Source organism: Primulina eburnea, chromosome 1 (assembly GCF_022965805.1).
Source record: "Primulina eburnea isolate SZY01 chromosome 1, ASM2296580v1, whole genome shotgun sequence".
Lineage (NCBI taxonomy): Eukaryota > Viridiplantae > Streptophyta > Magnoliopsida > Lamiales > Gesneriaceae > Primulina > Primulina eburnea.
This window is the reverse complement of record NC_133101.1, coordinates 17,912,385-17,932,768: the sequence shown is the minus strand read 5'-3', so window position 1 is coordinate 17,932,768 and position 20,384 is coordinate 17,912,385. Positions and strand designations below refer to the sequence as shown.

At 41.2% G+C, this 20,384-nt stretch overlaps 1 protein-coding gene across 1 annotated transcript in view; it reads right to left on the bottom strand.

The window, feature by feature from the left end:
* Positions 1-212: 212 nt before the first annotated feature.
* LOC140811688 (uncharacterized) overlaps positions 213-20,384 on the bottom strand; it is a 53,443-nt gene continuing 33,271 nt past the window's right edge. Inside the window, exon 2 of the mRNA XM_073169743.1 lies at positions 213-353. Within this exon, the coding sequence (XP_073025844.1) occupies positions 325-353 (29 nt within the window). The 3' untranslated portion in view covers positions 213-324. The remainder of the gene's footprint in view (positions 354-20,384) is intronic.

Below are 20,384 nucleotides of genomic sequence, written 5' to 3'. Positions count from 1 at the left end.
GAAATTTTTTTTTTATTTTTTTTTTAAATTTCGGTTCTCTCAACTAACACATGAAAATATTAAAATATTTTCCCCTCTTTAAAATAACACCTCAATTGACTAGTATTAAAAATTCGAATGAAATAGCCAAAAAGCAAAAACGTCTACTGTTTTTCCAAACCTAACAAGCAGTAAGATTGAAAAGTAAAGCCCACACTAAACCTTTCAAAAACCTCTCAAAAGCATAAATAAATAGTTTTAAAATCTTTAACTTAAATAAATAAAGCATAATGCGGAAAATGACGCGCCGGTCCTCGGGTTGTGTGCACCTTCAGTCCGGTAGTATCATCCGTCAAGAACCCCATCAATACCACCTGCATCCATCATACCTAGCGAGTCTAAAGACTCAACACACCATAATCTTTAATAACGAGTAATACATAATAAAATCACATGCAACAGTGAAAATACTTTTAAGTAAAAATAACTTTTCATGATATGCATAAACTTTAACATTTTCCTCAACATGACATAAAATCCTTTAACATGATCATAAACATTTTCCTTTATCCTTTGTTGAATTCAGATCGTTAATTGTGACTTTCCTCAACATGACATGACATGACGATGGATCCATCTACGTGTAACCACAGTACTGGGCGGAGGGGACATTAGCAACACTCTCACCGGTCAACTGAGCCTTGGCCTATCATTATCGAATAGAAATACGATCGTCGGGGCTCCCTGTTAGGATCGGGAAAGGGTTTAGAGGGGGTGAATGAACTCTTTCAAATTTTCTTATTTAAAATTTGTTTTCAACCGTTTTCAGACGGTTCGAAAAATCCTTTCTCAAACGGTCGAAAAAGGTGAACTACTGAAGTGTGCGGAAAACAGTTCAAATTTTTTGACAGATATTTCTAGAGGTTATATGACCTAAACAGCAATAATATGAATAATAGATAAAAGTTTGCAAGAAGTAAAAGACACAGTGTTTTTATGGATGTTCGGAGATTGAATACTCCTACGTCACCCCTTCTTCCTTTGGTAGGAAGGATTCCACTAAAAGACTTTGAATTTACAAAATATTTGTAACAGCCCAATCCAACCAGGACTTATTTCTCTGCCTGTTTTGGAACTCCTAGTGATCACTTTACACTTCTGGATTTTAAGAACCCTCAATTCACCAGACTTCCAAACTTTGATCAAATAACCACAGGTTATTGATAGAACAGTAGATTGTTTTTAGTCGCAGGAAAAGATCCTTGAAATATCAAATATATGTCTGTGGATCTGCGTGCAAAAGAGCGATGATAGAGATGTAGACTGTGAAAGCGCTCAAAAATCTCTGTGAAGGCAAGCTGAGAATCTTTTTCAATCAATGTATGAGTTGTGTAGCTTGCGTGTATTTAACTTGCATTCCTCCCAGATGATATAGCTAAAAGATCTAACGTTCAGAAAGTACAGTTAACGTAAACCTGAGCTCCTGAATCAGATAAGTCGCTTTCATCTTTATGAGCAATAAATGTCCGCATTTAATCTTCCTTTTGCTTATCATAAATTTGAAGCTCTTTACTTGAGGTTTACTTCTTTAGGCTACTGTGCATATAGCAAGAGATCATGAAAACTGTCTCTGAACTTCCTTTCTGGGAAGGAAAGATAAATGCACATCTTCCTTGGAATTGATGTGAGATCGTTGACTCCGAGGATTTGAATGCATACAACCGGTCAGAGAATGTCGTTTAGCAATTAGTAAGTCTCTTAAATGAACCGGTTCACTCTTGCTCTAATATAAAGAATAAGCGGTTGAACATCAGCGGTTGAGAATTTCCAGCCGCGGTTGATTTCCAATTTGTCATAGACCAAAATTCCTGAAATTTCATTTCTTAACAATTTCCCCCTTTTTGGTGATGATAAAACTGAGCCAAAATTCTGATCTATTTCTTAAGTTCTGAACCTTTGGCTTCCTTTTTCTTTAGAGCGGCCAGTTCCTTTTGAATATGCTTTTCTTGCTCTCTTTCTCCCTTTTTGACATCACCATTTACCAGAAAGTCCATAATTTCTGTTAGTTGAGCACCTTGGGCATCCATTCTTTGTTCAATACGAGTGATTTGGGATGAAAGACCAAGACACATATTGACATTTATCGACTGATTGTTGGAGACTTTTGAAGTGATGGCAGCAAAATCCTTAGATATTGTACTTTTGATAGACTGTAGATCTTCTTTTAGATCAAATTGTTTGCGGTTTAGAGCGAGTATAGACTGATCCATGTTGACAAGTCGGCTCAAAAGATCCTGATGGAAGTTTGCTTCGACAACTTCTTCTTCTTCAGTTGCGAAAATGTCTTCGTCTTCAGGTGCTTTGGGATCAGCAAGAAGTTTGCCCTCGAAAGCAACTAATTTAGATGAGGTTGCTTTGGCAGATGAAGGCGAAGGGTCAATGTCAAGAGGGTCATCCGTGATACTCTCAATAAATTTATCAATGTCGTCAGGTGATACAAAAGATGCTGGCCCAATGAGCTTGGATTCCTCTGTTTTGTCGATTTGATCATTGGTAGAGGAAGGCTTTGAGGAGATGTGTATCTCTGCTTTCTGTAAGTCTGTCGGAGAAGATGAGGGCTGCGATTGAAATTCCATCGGAGCAGCAGCCTGAAGAGGATCTTGTGAAGATACAAGCGGCTCCTGATATGGTTGAGCAGCATCAAAGTCAGATAGAAATTGTTCTGCTTCATCGACTAAAAGAGCTGAAGCTTTGTTTGACTCAACAGAGGGCTGTGAGGCAAGGATGCCAGTATCAGAATGTGGTGAAGAAACAACTGGGACAACTGAGATATCTAGACCGCATTGTTGTTCGGGAAAGGAAGAGTCTTCTTTCAGAAGTGTTTCAGAGGGTGTGGGAACCGTTTCTTCATGAGTTGGTTGATTTGTTTCAACAATAGCCTTGGGTGATGCAGATTTATCATGTGTACCAGATAAAAAATCTTGACCAGTGGGAGAGGCTAGCTGTTGTTCTGACCGCTGAGTGTCCTGAATAAGATTCAGCTCCAGCTGAGCTGTTGACGTAATGTCTGGTGAAGTGAGTTTGGAACTAGTGCAAGGTTGTGACGAAGAAGCCTTGTGAAGGGCAATTGGTGGAACTGGTTCTGTGCTGAAGTCGTCATGAATATCCATCAAAGAGTCAAACTTACTCTGTTCTGCACTAGCTGGAAGATTGAGCGTATCACGCATGAGAGCGACTGACGCAGCAAGAGACAGAGCGTCCATTTCAAGTTGAGATATGACAGCAGAGTCATCTTGAGCTGTAGGACTAGATGGATCAAAATTTCTCCTTTTTAACTGTATGATGATTCGAAGAGTGCTTTCTTTCATTTGAATTTCTATGAAATCGCGTCTTTGAAGAGCGGTTTGAATGTCTGATGTTTCTGCCCATTCCAAAATGGACCGTTCCAGCTTTGCAGCAGTCTTTATTTTCCCCGTTTCGAGGAGTGAATCAAAAGAGACAGCAGTGCGATATTTTACCCATTTATCAAACTTCTTGATTTTGGACTCAATCGCTTCATAAACACGCTGACTTGTGAGAACGATTGCCGTATGAACTGCATGGTTTCGGGGTGAATTGGTACTCAAAGCCTGTTTGCCTTTGTCTGAGGAGAGAATAATCGGAACTCCTGAATAAGATGATTGGATATCTGTTTCTGTAATTTGAATACCTTTTAACTTGGTAACCGAGACTGATGGGATAGGTGCAGGAATAAGTGGTGCAGAAATATGCTTGATCAGCTTAATCTTCGTTGCTTTGGAAGTAGCGGTTCGTTTCTTTTTGAACCTTTGCGAAACCGGAATGTCATCCTTAGTTTCTTCGTCAGAACTGGGTGGGTTTCAGAACCATCTTCCTTTTTGTTTCCTTGGGAGTGGAGGCAATCGCTTTCTTTTGTTTCACAAATTCAACCCCGGTTTCTGTTTTGACAGGGATGAATTCTTCATCCGTAGGTTTGTTTTTCGAAATGAATTTGTCAACCGATACCCATGAGAACAGCTTGGTCTTACCAACTTCAATCATATCAACTAGTTGAGCACTGGCAGAAATTAGCATGTGGCAAATTGGAACTGCAAAGCCTTGAGATTGGTTGTCTTTCTTCACCATGGCCACCAGAATGCTGAAGAGGATATCAGACTAGTTGATTCCTAGTTTAGAGGAGATGGTTGCCATTACAACGAATTTTTCCAGAGTGATTTTATCATAAGCACCAGCTTTAGCAAGAATTCCTTTAGCCACAATATCAGCCAACAATCGATATTCGATCTTTAGATCTCGCTTCTGGCATGTTGGGTGAGAGATAGGAGAGGCAGTAAGTGAGAAGGATTGACGCCATATATCAGTATTACCATCTGGTAGAGTAGAGAAGTCAGTGACACCAGCCGTAGGTAACTTGAAAAATTCAGCAAACACTTTCTGGGTGAAAGTAAAGTGTTGGTTCTGAACATAACAAAAAATTTCCCCATTTTGCATGTGAGTAGTTTCAAAGAACTCTTTCAGTAATATGTTGGAGTATGAGTATCGACAGCCCAGAAAAGTTCAAAGCCCAGATTCTTCAATTGTACGAAACATGGCCTTCATTGGTTTGTTGGGCATAGAGAAGACAGATGGAAAGTTGATAGCCACTGTATTCTGTGAAATGGAGGCAGCCATTTGATGATTCTTGAAAAGATTCGGTAAACTGGTTCCTGTATAGTGAGCTGCGATGAAGTAGCAAGAAGAACAATGAGGTGAGTGAGGGTATGTATGTCCGGTTCAAGGACGTACTAACAGGTCCACGTGGAGGACTGTTAGTGGAGAATTTTAAAAAACAATTTGAAATTTTGGACGGCGGCAAATGAGTGTTTTTCAAATTTCAAGGAGATAACCATCACTTCATATAGGGGTAGTAAAAATTTTGGGTGTGTTTTACGAAAATGACGTGGATTAATTATGTCCACAAAATATGAACCGGATCATTGATATTATTAGGTGGAACTGGTTAAAGAAAATGATAATCATTCTTAACCATGTTCCCCCTAAACACGTGCATGAGTGAAAGTGAACCGTCAGTTGCGTATAATAAAACTCTTCACATTTCCCACCGCAGTTATGATGACAAAATCCCTTGACGCTTGATTTTCATCTATAAAGACCAGCTGAAATATTAACAATACACTCAAGATTAGAAATATGGATAGGGATGGTAGTCCAGACTTGGCTGAGGAGTTTATGAAAGATGCAGTGGCTTCAAGGAAGAAGACTATCATGGATAGAGTGCATAAGAAGCCGCTGGCCATTTGGGCAAAAGTTCAAAGGCTCCGGTCCGCTCTTGAGGGCGGAGAAGCTTCTTCTTCCAGAGATAAGGCGGCATTAAAAAGATATAGGCGACGGCTTGGTGTTGCTGATAACGCCGGAGTCTTTTCTGATGACGGTATTTATCTTCTTATGCTGCTTAAGGAGAAGAGAGCTATGAGAAAAGTAGCCATCTCAGAGGAGTTCTCACGTATTGCCGTCGGAGGGATGACTGGATGGTTAGCCCTTTGGAGGTTGTACGTAGATAAGGAGATTAGGAGTGTCCGCCTCCGCCTTTGTTGATGTACTACTCTCTCCTGCTAATTAAAAATGTTTATTTTGTTTTACTTACTGATGCTTGTCTTATTCTTTTGTTTTCTCCAAACATAACCTGAACATGCATAATAAATACATCATGATAAGTCAATCAAACCAAGCATATTGCGAAAATGGGAGAACTTAGCCTCGGGTAATGGTTTTGTAAAAATATCGGCTGTCTGTTGATCAATATGAACATATTCAAGCCGTATTTCTTTCTTCATCACATGCTCTCGAATGAAATGGTGTCGGATATCGATATGTTTTGTCCGAGAGTGCATGACAGGGTTGTATGTTATAGCTATTGCACTTGTGTTGTCGCAAAATATGGGAGATTCAGCAGCTTGGATTCCATAATCTTTTAATTGTTGCTGAATCCATAACATTTGAGCACAACAACTTCCAGCTGCTAAATATTCTGCTTCAGCGGTTGATGTGGCGATAGACGTTTGCTTCTTGCTGGCCCATGAAATAAGTCTTTCCCCTAGAAATTGGAAAGAACCGCTTGTGCTTTTTCGATCAATTTTGCATCCTGCATAATCTGCATCTGAGTAACCTACAAGATTAAAACTTGAATCTTTGGGATACCAAAGACCCACATTTGCGGTTCCTTTCAAATAATTGAGTATGCGTTTGGAAGCAATAAAGTGAGATTGCATGGGATTAGCTTGAAACCGTGCACATAGGCATACAGCAAACATAATGTCCGGTCGACTTGCGGTTAGATATAGTAAGGACCCAATTAGTCCTCTGTACATTTTTGTATCTACTGAAATTCCCCCTTCGTCTTTATCCAATTTGATTGATGAACTCATAGGAGTGCTGGCAGGAGAACAATTTTCCATGCCGAATTTCTTTAACATATCTCGAGTATATTTAGCTTGATTAATGAAGATACCATTTTCAGACTGCTTGACTTGCAGTCCTAAAAAGTAGTTTAATTCGCCCATCATGATCATTTCAAATTGTTCCTGCATTATCTTAGAAAATCTTTCACACAGCTTAGTATTAGTTGATCCAAAGATAATATCATCTGCATATATCTGAACAAAAAGTAAATGATCATTCTTGGAGAATGTAAATAGTGTTTTATCGATTGTACCAATAGAAAATCCATGATCGAGCAGAAATTTGGTTAGAGTATCATACCATTCTCTTGGGGCTTGTTTTAGTCCGTATAATGCTTTGTCTAATTTGTAAACATAATTAGGAAAGATATGGTTAACAAAACCGGGTGGTTGTTCTAAAAAAAACTTTCTCATTTAATAGACCATTCAGAAAGGCAGATTTAACATCCATTTGATATACTTTGAAGTCCTTAAAAGCTGCAAATGCTAGAAATATTCTTATGGCTTCTAATCTAGCAACAGGGGCAAAAGATTCATCAAAGTCTATTCTTTCCTCCTGTCTATATCCGTGAGCCACTAGACGAGCTTTATTTCTTATGATTAAACCGCTTTCATTCATTTTGTTTCTATAAACCCATCTAGTTCCGATTATATTAGCATCATTAGGTCGAGATACTAAGTGCCATACTCTGTTTCTTTCAAACTGATTAAGTTCTTCTTGCATGGCTTCTATCCAATTTGTATCTAGAAGAGCATCATCAATTTTCTTAGGTTCAATTTGAGAAACGAAAGCAGCCTGCATAAATTCACTTATCATTTGATTTCTAGTTCTAAGAGGAGCAGTAGGGTTACCAATGACCAGCTCGAGTGGGTAATCCTTTTTCCACCGGAGACATGGTCCATATTGATCTTCCTCGGTTGGTTGAATGATGTCATTTTCTTGTTCTGTTGCCTCTTCTGCCAGTGGTGTGTTCTGCGGTTGATAGTTGTTCTCTGGATCATTCGTTTGTTGACAGTTTTCTTGACCGGTTGGATTTTCTTTAGAAATTGTTTCACCTGTTCTTCGTATGTCTATTTCATCATCATCATTGCTAGCTTCAAGGTTAGCAGCTTCAAAATTATTTATCAGATCATGCATGTTGCTATTGCTATTGTCATGACATATTGATGATTCATCAAATACAACATGTATGGATTCTTCGACAGTGAGAGATTTTTGATTATAGACTCTGTATGCTTTACTTACTGCTGAGTATCCCAGAAAGATGCCGTTTTCAGCCTTTACATCAAATTCAGTGAGATGTATTTTGCCATTAATGTGAATAAAACACTTACAGCCAAAGATGCGAAAATACCCCACTTCTGGCACTTTGCCGGTCCATATTTAATATGGAGTATTTTCATGATTTTTATTAATCATAGATCGATTCTGAGTATAACAGGCTGTGTTGATGGCTTCAGCCCAAAATCTTTGTGAGATACCAGATTCAGCCAGCTTGGTTCTAGCTGCTTCTTTCAGTGTGCGGTTTCTTCTTTCTGCTGCTCCATTTTGTTGGGGCGATCTTGCAGCTGATAACTCGTGTTTAATCCCACGATCTTCAAGGTAGGATGCTAGATATTTGTTCAGAAATTCATTTCCTCTATCACTTCTGATTCTGTTGATGTTTTCCCTTTTCTCATTGTGAAGTCTCTTGAGCAGCTTGATTAGATGGTCGGCAGTTTGATCTTTGGAGCCAAGGAATAGTACCCATGTAAATCTAGAATAGTCATCAATAACGACCAGAGTGTATTTCTTTCCCCCTAAGCTCATCACCGGGATTGGTCCAAATAGATCCATGTGAAGAAGGTCTAGACATCTAGTTGAAGAGTTTCTTCCTTTGCTTTTGAAAGATGATCGAACCTGTTTTCCAAACTGACAAGCATTGCATACTTTATCTTTAGCAAAATCAACGTTAGGCAGTCCAGATACTAGCTTAAGCTTACTGATGGTAGCAATGGATTTGAAATTTAGATGATTTAGCCTTTTATGCCATAGCCAATTTTTATTTCCATTTAGAGCAACGAAACAAGTAGATGCATTTAGATATTGATCATTCCATTCTACTCTATATGTGTTTTGACTTCGGTAACCAGTCAACACAGTAGAACCTGCATTAGTTTTAACCATGCATTTTTCTTTATGAAATTCAACCGTGTACCCATTATCACAAAGTTGCCTAATACTGATCAGATTGTAACATAAATTTTCTACTAGAAGAACATCCTTGATGATTATTTTGCCATTAGTAATCTTATCCTTACCCATAGCTTTACCTTTAGAGTTGTCACCAAAAGTGATTGTTAGTCCTTTGAGATTTACAACTTCTGACAAGAGATCTTTATTTCCTGTCATATGTCTTGAGCATCCGCTGTCTAAGAACCATGATGACTTTTCTAAGTTTTTCTTCTTTAGTTCCTGAAAATAAAAGGTACCCCTTTTTATTTGGGTCCATGGTTAATTTGACCCTTAGGAATCCACACTTGAATTATCCTTGCGGATTTTTTGTGATGTGTTCCAGGGTGATCATGATTGAAAACATGTTCTGGTGAAGAATGCAGTATATGTTGTTTAGGCCTTTGATTACCGTCATTCAATCTATACCTCTTTTGAACCGGTCGGCAATTGTAGTAATTGTTAGGTCTGTTTCTTGAGTGATATCGAGTTGACCCTTCGTATCCGGTTGGATTTGGCCTGGGTTTGCGCCAATATTGTTTGGATTTATCACTCTGAACATAACCCAAACAACATCGCCTCCCATTATTCTCAAGATTTATATTTTAATACCTTGAACTTTAGGCTCATCATGTTCATATACCGTGCTAGATCTGACAAATTTAATTGATCTTAAACTGTCTTTTTCTAGCAACGGTTGAGTTGAAGCTTCTGAGATATTGCAATCATTTATGCCGTAACCCAGCCCAGTTCTGTCTCCGGCTGGTTTCTGCATTTCATGCTCCTATCAAGAGAAGCATAGGACTTGTTCCACATGTTGATGGTACTAAGTAACCTTTTGTTTTCTTTTAATGTAGCATGGAACACTCTTCGTAAATCATCATTCTCAGCTGCTATCAGACTTAGCTTGAATTTCAAACTTTCAACCTCTTTGTGCTGCGAACAGCTAGAGAGAGTTAATTTGTTTTTCAAGTCTTTCTTTTCTGCATCAGCTTCATTGAATTTCATAGATAGTCCTTTGAACTCATTTACCATATCATGAAGTGCTGTAACAAGATCTTCTCGTGTAAATTCTTCAGAATTAAAATCAAATACCATTTCATCAGTGGCTTCTTGGTCTTCCTTGGCCATAAGACACTCGACTTTTTCGTCTTCACTTTCACTCGAAGATTCCTCAGAAGAAAACTTTTCTGACTCTGTTTCAGCCCACTTGCCTTTGTCTTCTTCTGCAACTAGAACTCTCTGATTCTTTTTCTTGATGAATTTGTCGTTTTTGAACCGTCTTCTATTCTCCTGTTCTTTTCATCCTTCTTCGGCTTATTGCATTCTGCAATAAAGTGTCCCTTCTTTCCACAGTTAAAACAACCTTGACCATCCTCAGTATGGTCCTTTTTAAAATAAGGTTTATTAATTTGAGATTGATTTTTGCGCATAAATTTACCAAATTTTTTAACAAACAGAGACATGGCTTCATTGCTTAGTTGCTCAGCCAATTTCTTACTTGTGGACTCTTCGATTGGAAGAGTCACTGTAGCCGCTGCCAAGGCCTTTGTTTGTTGGGTTGTGGACGGCTCTTCTTCGGTTCATATCCCATGAAGAACCTAAAAGGGGGGTGAATAGGTTCTTTAAGGCCCTTTAGCGTTTTTAAAACGAGTTTTCAAAAAATTGCAAGCGGAAGACTTGAAGGACAATCACAAATAAATATGATAAATGAATGCGTAAAATAAATGCGTAATTTAAATGCAATAAAGTAAATGCGTAAAGTAAAGAGGGATAGAGATGTTTATGGAAGTTCGACGAAGAATCGTCTACGTCTCCCCTTCTCGATGAGGATCGAGGTATCACTATAACGACTTGGCTTTAGGAGCTCCAAGCTAGCTTTTACAACCACGCCTTGATGCGTCTACTTGGCCTTGAGGGCTCCAAGGATAGCCACGAACTTTACAACCCACTCGAGAGTATTACTTTCACTCTTTTTCTACAACTCTTTTGATATCAACTCTTTTAATCAACGCACACAAGAGATAGTAGAAAGCTTTGTAAGAGACAAGAGAGAATGGAGTGGGATGGTTGATAATGCATCCTCAAAGGCCTATTTATACTAGTCTTGGACGCCAAGGTTCGGATCTTCTGTTTATTCTTCGGAACTTCCGAAGTGATTGCAATCAATTTGCGAAATTCTGGAATGACTTCGGATCTTCCGTTCTTGACTTCGTAGGGTCCGAACATATGCTTCGGAGGGACCGATCAAGCTTCGTTTCTTCCGAACAATTCTTTCAGACAGTGTATGAACAACTTCGGAAGGTCCGAACTCCAGTTTGTACCGTCCGAACTTTCCCGCGTTCCGGAGATTTGAAATCTTCAACACTTCGTAGCTTCCGATCATGTCCATCGTAGCGTCCGAAATCTACTCAATCAATCAGTCAGATCAAATTGTCTCCGGATTGAAGTGATTTGATTGCTTGTGTTCGGAACGTCCGATCCAGTCTTCGGAACGTCCGAACTTGCTCCTCGCAGCTTCCGAACAGCTTCTATTTTGCTTCTGATTTGCACAATTTCGGAACGTCCGAACCGAATTTCGGATCTTCCGAACGTAACCTTGTTCTTAATTTCCTGCATGCCTCAATATAAAACATTAGTACATTTTTAAGCCAAGTTTTGGTATCATCAAAACAAAAACTTTGGGATATGTTACAGCATTAAAAACATTAATCTCATCCTCGAGATTTGTATGCGTTTAAGGCGTAACAATCTCCCCCTTTTTGATGATCACAAAACTTGGTTAAAAATTGAGAAACAATAATCAACATAAACTAAATGTTATTAAATAACTCCCCCTTAATCAAATAACAAATCTAAGAGGTTGAATTAAAGCGAATTTATTTAATAACCATTTAATAGCAATTTTAACCAAATAAATTCTCCCCCTTTTTGCGATAATCAAAAAGACATAAGCATAAAGAGAGACAAATAAACAGGTAATGTAGTATCCCGATGCCTAATTTGAGTTAATTATTGGATTAATTATATTTCGGTGGGATCGGAAGGTCCGATCAGGGTTCGGATCGTCCGATCAGGGTTCGGATCGTCCGAGACAGGTAGCTGGACACGTGGAAGACATGCAGGGTTCGGATCATCCGATCAGGGTTCGGATCGTCCGAGACAGGTGGCTGGACACGTGGAAGACATGCAGGGTTCGGATCGTCCGATCAGGGTTCGGATCGTCCGAAGTGTACCGGATCAGATCTTCCGAAGTGGATCGGATCTACTGATCGTTGTCTATAAATACAGGCGCGAGGCTTCACTTTTTACTCGTCAATTCCGAGTGTTCCAGAGCGTTTTAGTCGTTTCTGATGGGTTTCTAGTCTTTTCCCGAGGTTCAGGCACTAGCGGGGAGCTACTGGTTTTGTAGCGGAGCTGTGCTCTAGTTGGGAGCTAGCGGCATCAGTGGGCTGACTACGGACGCAGGCTTGATTCTAGGGCTGATTGCTAGGATCTACTGGTTTGAGGTACGAAAGTACTATCTGAGATAGCAGGATTGAGTATGCTTTACTATGTGTTGCATGTTTATATGTTGCATTATTATCTGTCATATGATGCATGGTTTATTATGCGGCATTTGCATAATCATGTTGGGCCTGATTTTCTTTGAGATAGCCTGTTGAGAGGGTGCTCAGCCCTCGTTTGTTGTGGATGGTTGGACCCCGTTGGCCGACGGTGGTCAGGTCACCGGTATATCCACAGGTTTATTTCGGTATGGGAGCCACCTCCTGGTGCGACGGCGCAGAGTGCTACATACCTTGACGTCATTTACCTGAGCAGTATTTCGTTATACCCAGATCCTGGTATCCAGTACATTTTGCATACATGCATGTCATAGTCTTGTATACTCATGCTTTCGGTGCTGAGCGTTTTATGCTCACGTCCTCGGTTTATCTCTGTTTTGGACACCCTATTCGATGGGGCAGGTCTCAGGTTGGACGGTCCAGGAGGGAGTGGACAGAGAGCTGGCAGAGGTTGACCTGTAATTGTTGGTATTTGTTCTTGGAATTTAGTTCGATCTGGTTGTTTAAGTATTTTGTACTTACAGATTCGATTGGGTTGTATTACTGTTTTCCGCTGTTTGCCTGATTCAGTTTTAAACGTTAATTTTGTATGCTTAAGTTCTGATTAGTAGGTGATTCTGGAACGGGTCACTACATTTATGGTATCAGAGCATGCATTAAGATTTTGGGATTTGGAACTGTTCTTTTGGGTTTAATCTCTGGTAACTTTTGTAGCTAGAGATGTCTGGTTTTGACGACAATGCTAGTAGTCATGGCAGCATTGGACGCTGGGGAGACCGCGACGATCGGGAGCGTCGCCGAGAGCATCGAGAACGTCGTCGACACCGTCGTGATGAGCCTCGGAGTTTTAGTATGCATCGGTTCTTGCAGATGGGGCCGAAACCTCTTTCGGGCGGTGAGACTCCGGATGTTGCGGAGAACTGGCTTGAGAGGATGGAGAGCTGCTTCAAGACTTTTCAGTGCTCGGCGGAGCAGCAGATTGATACCCTTGATTTCTTGCTGGAGGGTGGTGCGCGTAAGTGGTGGAGGTCTACCTCTGCACCGATAGTTCAGCGACAGGGTCGAGTTCTTTGGGCCGATTTCCGAGCCGCTTTCATGCTGCTTTACTTTCCGCCAGCTTTTCTGCAGACCAAGGCGATTGAGTTGATCAATCTGAAGCAGGGAAGTTTGTCTGTTGATGAGTATCAGCAGAAGTTCTTTGAGTTGCTTCCGTATGTTCCACATGTCAGTGACAATGCTAGGGCCAAGTATAACCATTTTCTTCAGGGCCTCAATCAGAAGATTTATGATCGGGTTGTTGTCTGTGATGATCCGACATCGTATGAGGGCCTTGTGAATCGTTGTCGCCAGGCTGAGGGCAGTTTGCTGAGAGGTCGAGCCATGCAGTCTGCTCGTCCTACTAGTTCTTTGGGTCCCCGCGCCCAAGCATTTAAGAAGGCTGGATCTACTTCTTCTTCCTCTGGATCTGGAGGAGTTCACCATTTTGGGAAGAAGAAGGGCCCGTGTCAGCATTGCGGGAAGGATCATCCGACGGAGCGTTGTCGCAAGGTTGCGGGTGCTTGTTACAAGTGCGGTGAGATGGGCCACATGAAGAGAGATTGTCCACAGACGGGCGGAGGATCAGGATCTGGTTCTCAGGCTTCAGTTCATCAGAGGCCACAGCAGGGACAGTCTACTCAGGGTTCTAACCTCCAACCGCGTACTCAAGGGCAGGTCTTTGCTCTTAACCAGGATCAGGCTGCTGAGGAGAACGAGAGAGTTATCGCAGGTGTTTTTTTATTATGTGGATTACCTGCTTACGTTCTCATTGATACTGGTGCATCACATTCATTCATATCTGCGAGATTTGCTAAGCGTCATGCGTTACCTTTCACTTCTTTGGACGTTGTGGTATCTGTTTCCACACCGATGGGTCATTCGGTGCTAGCTAAACGTCTAGTTTTGGGTTGTCCTCTAGAGTTTGAGGGTAATGTTTTAACTGCTAATTTGATGATTCTTGCAATGGAGGATTTTGATTGCATTCTGGGAATAGATGTGCTGACTGTGTTTAGAGCTACTGTGGACTGTTATCAGAAGTTTGTGCAGTTTCGTCCAGTTGAGGGCGACAGTTGGTTTTTCTATGGAGAGGGAGCGCGACCCCCGATGCCTGTGGTTTCTGCTCTGAAAGCCTGTCGTGCTTTAGAGTCGGGCGGGGAAGGCTACCTTATCTATGCTATTGATTCGTCCGCAGATAGTGTCGGTATCAGTGACATTCCAGTGGTTTGCGATTTTCCGGATGTTTTTCCCAAGGAGATTCCTGGTTTTCCTTCCGTTCGGGAAGTGGATTTCGGCATTGATTTAGTGCCAGGCACGGCACCAATCTCTAGAGCTCCTTATCGTTTAGCTCCATCGGAGATGCAAGAATTGAAACAGCAGTTGCAGGATCTTCTTGACAAGGGGTATATTCGACCCAGCGTGTCCCCGTGGGGAGCACCAGTTCTTTTTGTCAAAAAGAAGGATGGCTCTATGCGGCTCTGCATAGATTATCGGCAGTTGAATCGTGCTACGATAAAGAATAAGTATCCGTTGCCACGGATTGATGATTTATTTGATCAACTGCAAGGTTCCTCTGTGTATTCCAAGATTGATTTAAGGTCTGGTTATCATCAGCTTCGAGTTCATCAGGGAGATATATCGAAAACTGCATTCAGGACCCGGTATGGGCATTATGAGTTTCTGGTTATGCCTTTTGGGGTGACGAATGCACCAGCAGTTTTTATGGATCTGATGAATCGGGTATTTCGGGATTTCTTGGATAAGTTTGTTGTGGTGTTTATAGATGATATCTTGATCTATTCGCATGATCAGCAAGAACACGTACAACACTTAAGGATTATTTTACAGACACTTCGCGAGAAACAGCTTTATGCGAAGTTGAGTAAATGTCAGTTTTGGATTGGCAGGGTTGTATTCCTTGGTCATGTCATTTCTAGCAAGGGAGTTTCAGTTGACCCGAGCAAGGTGGAAGCGGTATTGAACTGGTCGCGTCCGACGACAGTAGCCGAGATCCGCAGTTTTCTGGGATTGGCTGGGTATTATCGCCGTTTCATTGTCAACTTCTCTCAGATTGCTAAGCCACTCACTCAGCTCACTCGGAAAGATGTTTCATTTGAGTGGACATCAGAGTGCGAAGAGAGTTTCTTGGAACTTCGCAGACGTTTGACATCTGCGCCTGTTTTGGCTTTACCGTCTGGATCTGGTGGTTTCAGTGTTTACACCGATGCCTCTTTACAGGGACTAGGGTGTGTTCTGATGCAGAATGAGCATGTGATTGCTTATGCGTCGAGACAGTTGAAGTCTCATGAGGAAAACTATCCTGTTCATGATCTGGAATTAGCAGCGATCGTTTTTGCTTTGAAAATCTGGCGCCATTATCTGTATGGTGAGCGATTTGAGATTTTCACTGACCATAAGAGTTTGAAGTATCTGTTCACTCAGGCTGAGTTGAACATGCGTCAGCGTCGTTGGATGGATCTACTCAAGGATTATGATTGTGATATTAAGTATCATCCAGGATCTGCGAATCTCACGGCCGATGCTCTTAGTCGCAAGGTGAGATTGTCTGCTCTTCAGACTTGTGCTGTATCTGGGATTATTCAGGATTTCTGTTCGATGGGATTCAATTGTAAGCATCGGAAGGGAACAGAGAGTATCCGTGTAGCTACTATTTTGTCTGAGCCAGTTTTGTATTCTCGGATTAGAGATGCTCAGATGTCTGATTCTAAGGTTCAGAAATTAGCTCGGTTGGCTGATGGAGATAATACTTCTGGATTCCACTATCAGTCCGAGGGTCTTTTGTGCTTATCTGGTCGTGTTGTTGTACCGGAAGATGACACTTTGAGGGAGGAGATTTTGTCCCAGGCTCATCGTAGCAAGTTGAGTGTTCATCCGGGGAGCAACAAGATGTATAAGGATTTGAGGACTCGATTTTGGTGGAAAGGTATGAAACGTAATGTTTATCAGTATGTCTCCAAGTGCCTAGTCTGTCAGCAGGTGAAGGCTGAGTATCGACGACCTGGAGGTTTGTTGCAGAATCTTCCTATTCCGGAGTGGAAGTGGGAGCATATCACGATGGACTTCGTGACTCACTTGCCTATGTCTGTGGGGAATAGAGATGCTATCTGGGTGATAGTGGATCGGCTTACTAAGTCTGCCCATTTTCTTCCGTATAACAGAGATTTCACTTTCGATCGGATGGCACGGTTGTACATTCAGGAGATTGTACGGTTTCATGGTGTGCCCGTGAGTATCGTTAGTGACAGAGATCCTCGATTTACATCTAGATTTTGGGGCAGCTTTCAGCAAGCTTTGGGCACTACCTTGAGTTTGAGTACTGCATATCACCCAGAGACTGACGGTCAGTCAGAGAGGACTATTCGTACTCTTGAGGATATGTTGAGATCTTGTGTGATGGATTTCGGGCCAGCTTGGCAGGATCATCTGCCACTGATAGAGTTTGCATACAACAACAGTTTTCATAGGAGTATTGGTATGACTCCGTTTGAAGCATTGTATGGTCGACGTTGTCGTACTCCTCTGTTCTGGGAGGAAGTCGGAGAACGACAGGTCGAGGGCCCAGAATTGATTCAGCAGGCCATGGACAAAGTTCTTGTGATCAAACAGCGGATTAAGACTGCTCAGGATCGACAAGCGAGTTATGCAAACACCAAGCGCAGACCTCTTCATTTTGATGCAGGCGAGAAAGTGTTTCTCAAGGTATCACCTTTTCGGAGGATTCTGAGATTTGGACTCAAGGGTAAGCTATCTCCGAGATTCATTGGTCCTTTTGAGATCTTAGAATGTGTGGGAGATTTGGCCTACAGATTAGCTTTGCCACCGTATCTGTCTAGTGTTCACAATGTGTTTCATGTGTCCTTGTTGAGACGATACGTAGCGGATGAGTCTCATGTTTTGCCTCCGACAGAAGTTCAGCTGAATCCGGATTTGTCTTTTGTGGAAAGACCGGTTTCGATCTTAGACCGGAAGGATAAGGTACTGCGGAATAAGACTATTCCTCTTGTCTTAGTGCAGTGGCAGAGCCGAGATACTGAAGAAGCTACTTGGGAACTAGAGAGTCGCATGCGGTCAGAGCATCCAGAGTTGTTCTAGTTGTAGTATTTTCAGTTATGATTGTAATTTCAGTTGTACTTTCAGTTGTAATTCATTCTTAAGTTGAAAGTATTGTTGTTCAGAATTGTCATTCTTCAGACACGATTTCGCGGACGAAATCCTTTTTAGGAGGGGAGAATGTAGTATCCCGATGCCTAATTTGAGTTAATTATTGGATTAATTATATTTCGGTGGGATCGGAAGGTCCGATCAGGGTTCGGATCGTCCGATCAGGGTTCGGATCGTCCGAGACAGGTAGCTGGACACGTGGAAGACATGCAGGGTTCGGATCGTCCGATCAGGGTTCGGATCGTCCGAGACAGGTGGCTGGACACGTGGAAGACATGCAGGGTTCGGATCGTCCGATCAGGGTTCGGATCGTCCGAAGTGTACCGGATCAGATCTTCCGAAGTGGATCGGATCTACTGATCGTTGTCTATAAATACAGGCGCGAGGCTTCACTTTTTACTCGCCAATTCCGAGTGTTCCAGAGCGTTTTAGTCGTTTCTGATGGGTTTCTAGTCTTTTCCCGAGGTTCAGGCACTAGCGGGGAGCTACTGGTTTTGTAGCGGAGCTGTGCTCTAGTTGGGAGCTAGCGGCATCAGTGGGCTGACTACGGACGCAGGCTTGATTCTAGGGCTGATTGCTAGGATCTACTGGTTTGAGGTACGAAAGTACTATCTGAGATAGCAGGATTGAATATGTTTTACTATGTGTTGCATGTTTATATGTTGCATTATTATCTGTCATATGATGCATGGTTTATTATGCGGCATTTGCATAATCATGTTGGGCCTGATTTTCTTTGAGATAGCCTGTTGAGAGGGTGCTCAGCCCTCGTTTGTTGTGGATGGTTGGACCCCGTTGGCCGACGGTGGTCAGGTCACCGGTATATCCACAGGTTTATTTCGGTATGGGAGCCACCTCCTGGTGCGACGGCGCAGAGTGCTACATACCTTGACGTCATTTACCTGAGCAGTATTTCGTTATACCCAAATCCTGGTATCTAGTACATTTTGCATACATGCATGTCATAGTATTGTATACTCATGCTTTCGGTGCTGAGCGTTTTATGCTCACGTCCTCGGTTTATCTCTGTTTTGGACACCCTATTCGATGGGGCAGGTCTCAGGTTGGACGGTCCAGGAGGGAGTGGACAGAGAGCTGGCAGAGGTTGACCTGTAGTTGTTGGTATTTGTTCTTGAAATTTAGTTCGATCAGGTTGTTTAAGTATTTTGTACTTACAGATTCGATTGGGTTGTATTACTGTTTTCCGCTGTTTGCCTGATTCAGTTTTAAACGTTAATTTTGTATGCTTAAGTTCTGATTAGTAGGTGATTCTGGAACGGGTCACTACAGGTAAAATATCCACTAATAAATGCAAGTCTTTTATACAATGATGCATAAAGATAAAATAAACAAAAATTAACAAAAACATAAGCTAAGATGAGGAACACCTAAAATTTAAAATATTTAGCACATAAATGAATGTTGAGCCATAATTATGGATAAATACAATTAATTTGTATTATCCGACATTATAATGCTCACATTAATAATACTCCCCCTCAATTTAACAAATATGTACGAGAGTATTTGACTAATGTTTACAACTCAATCATGCCAAGTTCACCACGCAAACGAGTAAAAGTAGATTCATCTAGTGGTTTTGTAAAAATATCAGCAATTTGATTCTTGGTGTCAACATAGTGAAGTTCAACATCATTTTGCTCAATGTGATCACGAATAAAATGATGTCGAATGTCAATATGTTTTGTACGAGAATGTTGAACTGGATTCTTTGTTAGACATATGGTGCTTGTATTATCACAAAAGATTGGAATTTTTGAAAAAGTAACACCATAGTCGAGTAATTGATACTTCATCCAAAGAATTTGCGCACAACAACTACCGGCAGCCATATACTCGGCCTCGGTCGTTGAAAGTGCAACACAGTTTTGCTTTTTAGAAAACCATGACACCAAGCAATTTCCCAAAAAGAAACAAGTACCACTAGTGCTCTTTCTATCCACCTTATATCCTCCAAAGTCGGCATCACAGTAAGCTTTCAAATCGAAAAATGAGTTCTTAGAATACCATAATCCGAGATTTGGAGTATTTTAAAGATATTTGAAAATGCGTTTTAAGGCGAATAAGTGTGATTCCTTTGGACATGATTGAAATCGTGCACACAAGCAAACACTAAACATAATGTCAGGTCTACTAGCAGTCGCATAGAGTAGGGAGCCAATCATGCTACGAAATAACTTTTGGTCAACAGGTTTACCTCCCTCATCTTTGTCGAGTCTGACTGTCGTGCTCATAGGTGTGGATGAGGCTTTGGAAGACTCCATCCCAAACTTTTTGAGCATCTCCTTGATGTACTTCCCTTGGTTGACAAAGAAACCATCCTTGCATTGCTTGATTTGGAGACCAAGGAAGTAGTTGAGCTCTCCCATCATGCTCATCTCAAAGTGATCCTGCATAAGCTTAGAAAAATCTCTACACAAGTGTTCATTAGTAGCACCAAAAATAATATCATCTACATATATTTGTACTATCAGCAAATCATTATCTTTAGTCAAGGTAAACAAGGTAATATCAACTTTACCCCTACAAAAACCATTAGACAGCAAGAAAGTAGACAATTTCTCATACCAAGCTCTAGGAGGTTGTTTCAAACCATACAAAGCCTTATCAAGTTTATACACATAATCAGATAAGTGCACATCTTCAAAACCAACAGGTTGCTCAACATACACTTCTTCTTTCAAATCACCATTAAGAAAAGCACTTTTAACATCCATTTGAAACAATTTAAAGTCTCTAGAGCAAGCAAAAGCAAGTAGCATGCGAATGGATTCTAGTCTAGCAACAGGAGCATAAGTCTCATCATAATCAATTCCCTCTTCTTGACTATATCCTTTAGCTACTAGCCTAGCTTTATTTCTAGTGATTGTACCATGCTCATCTAACTTGTTCCTAAATACCCATTTAGTTCCT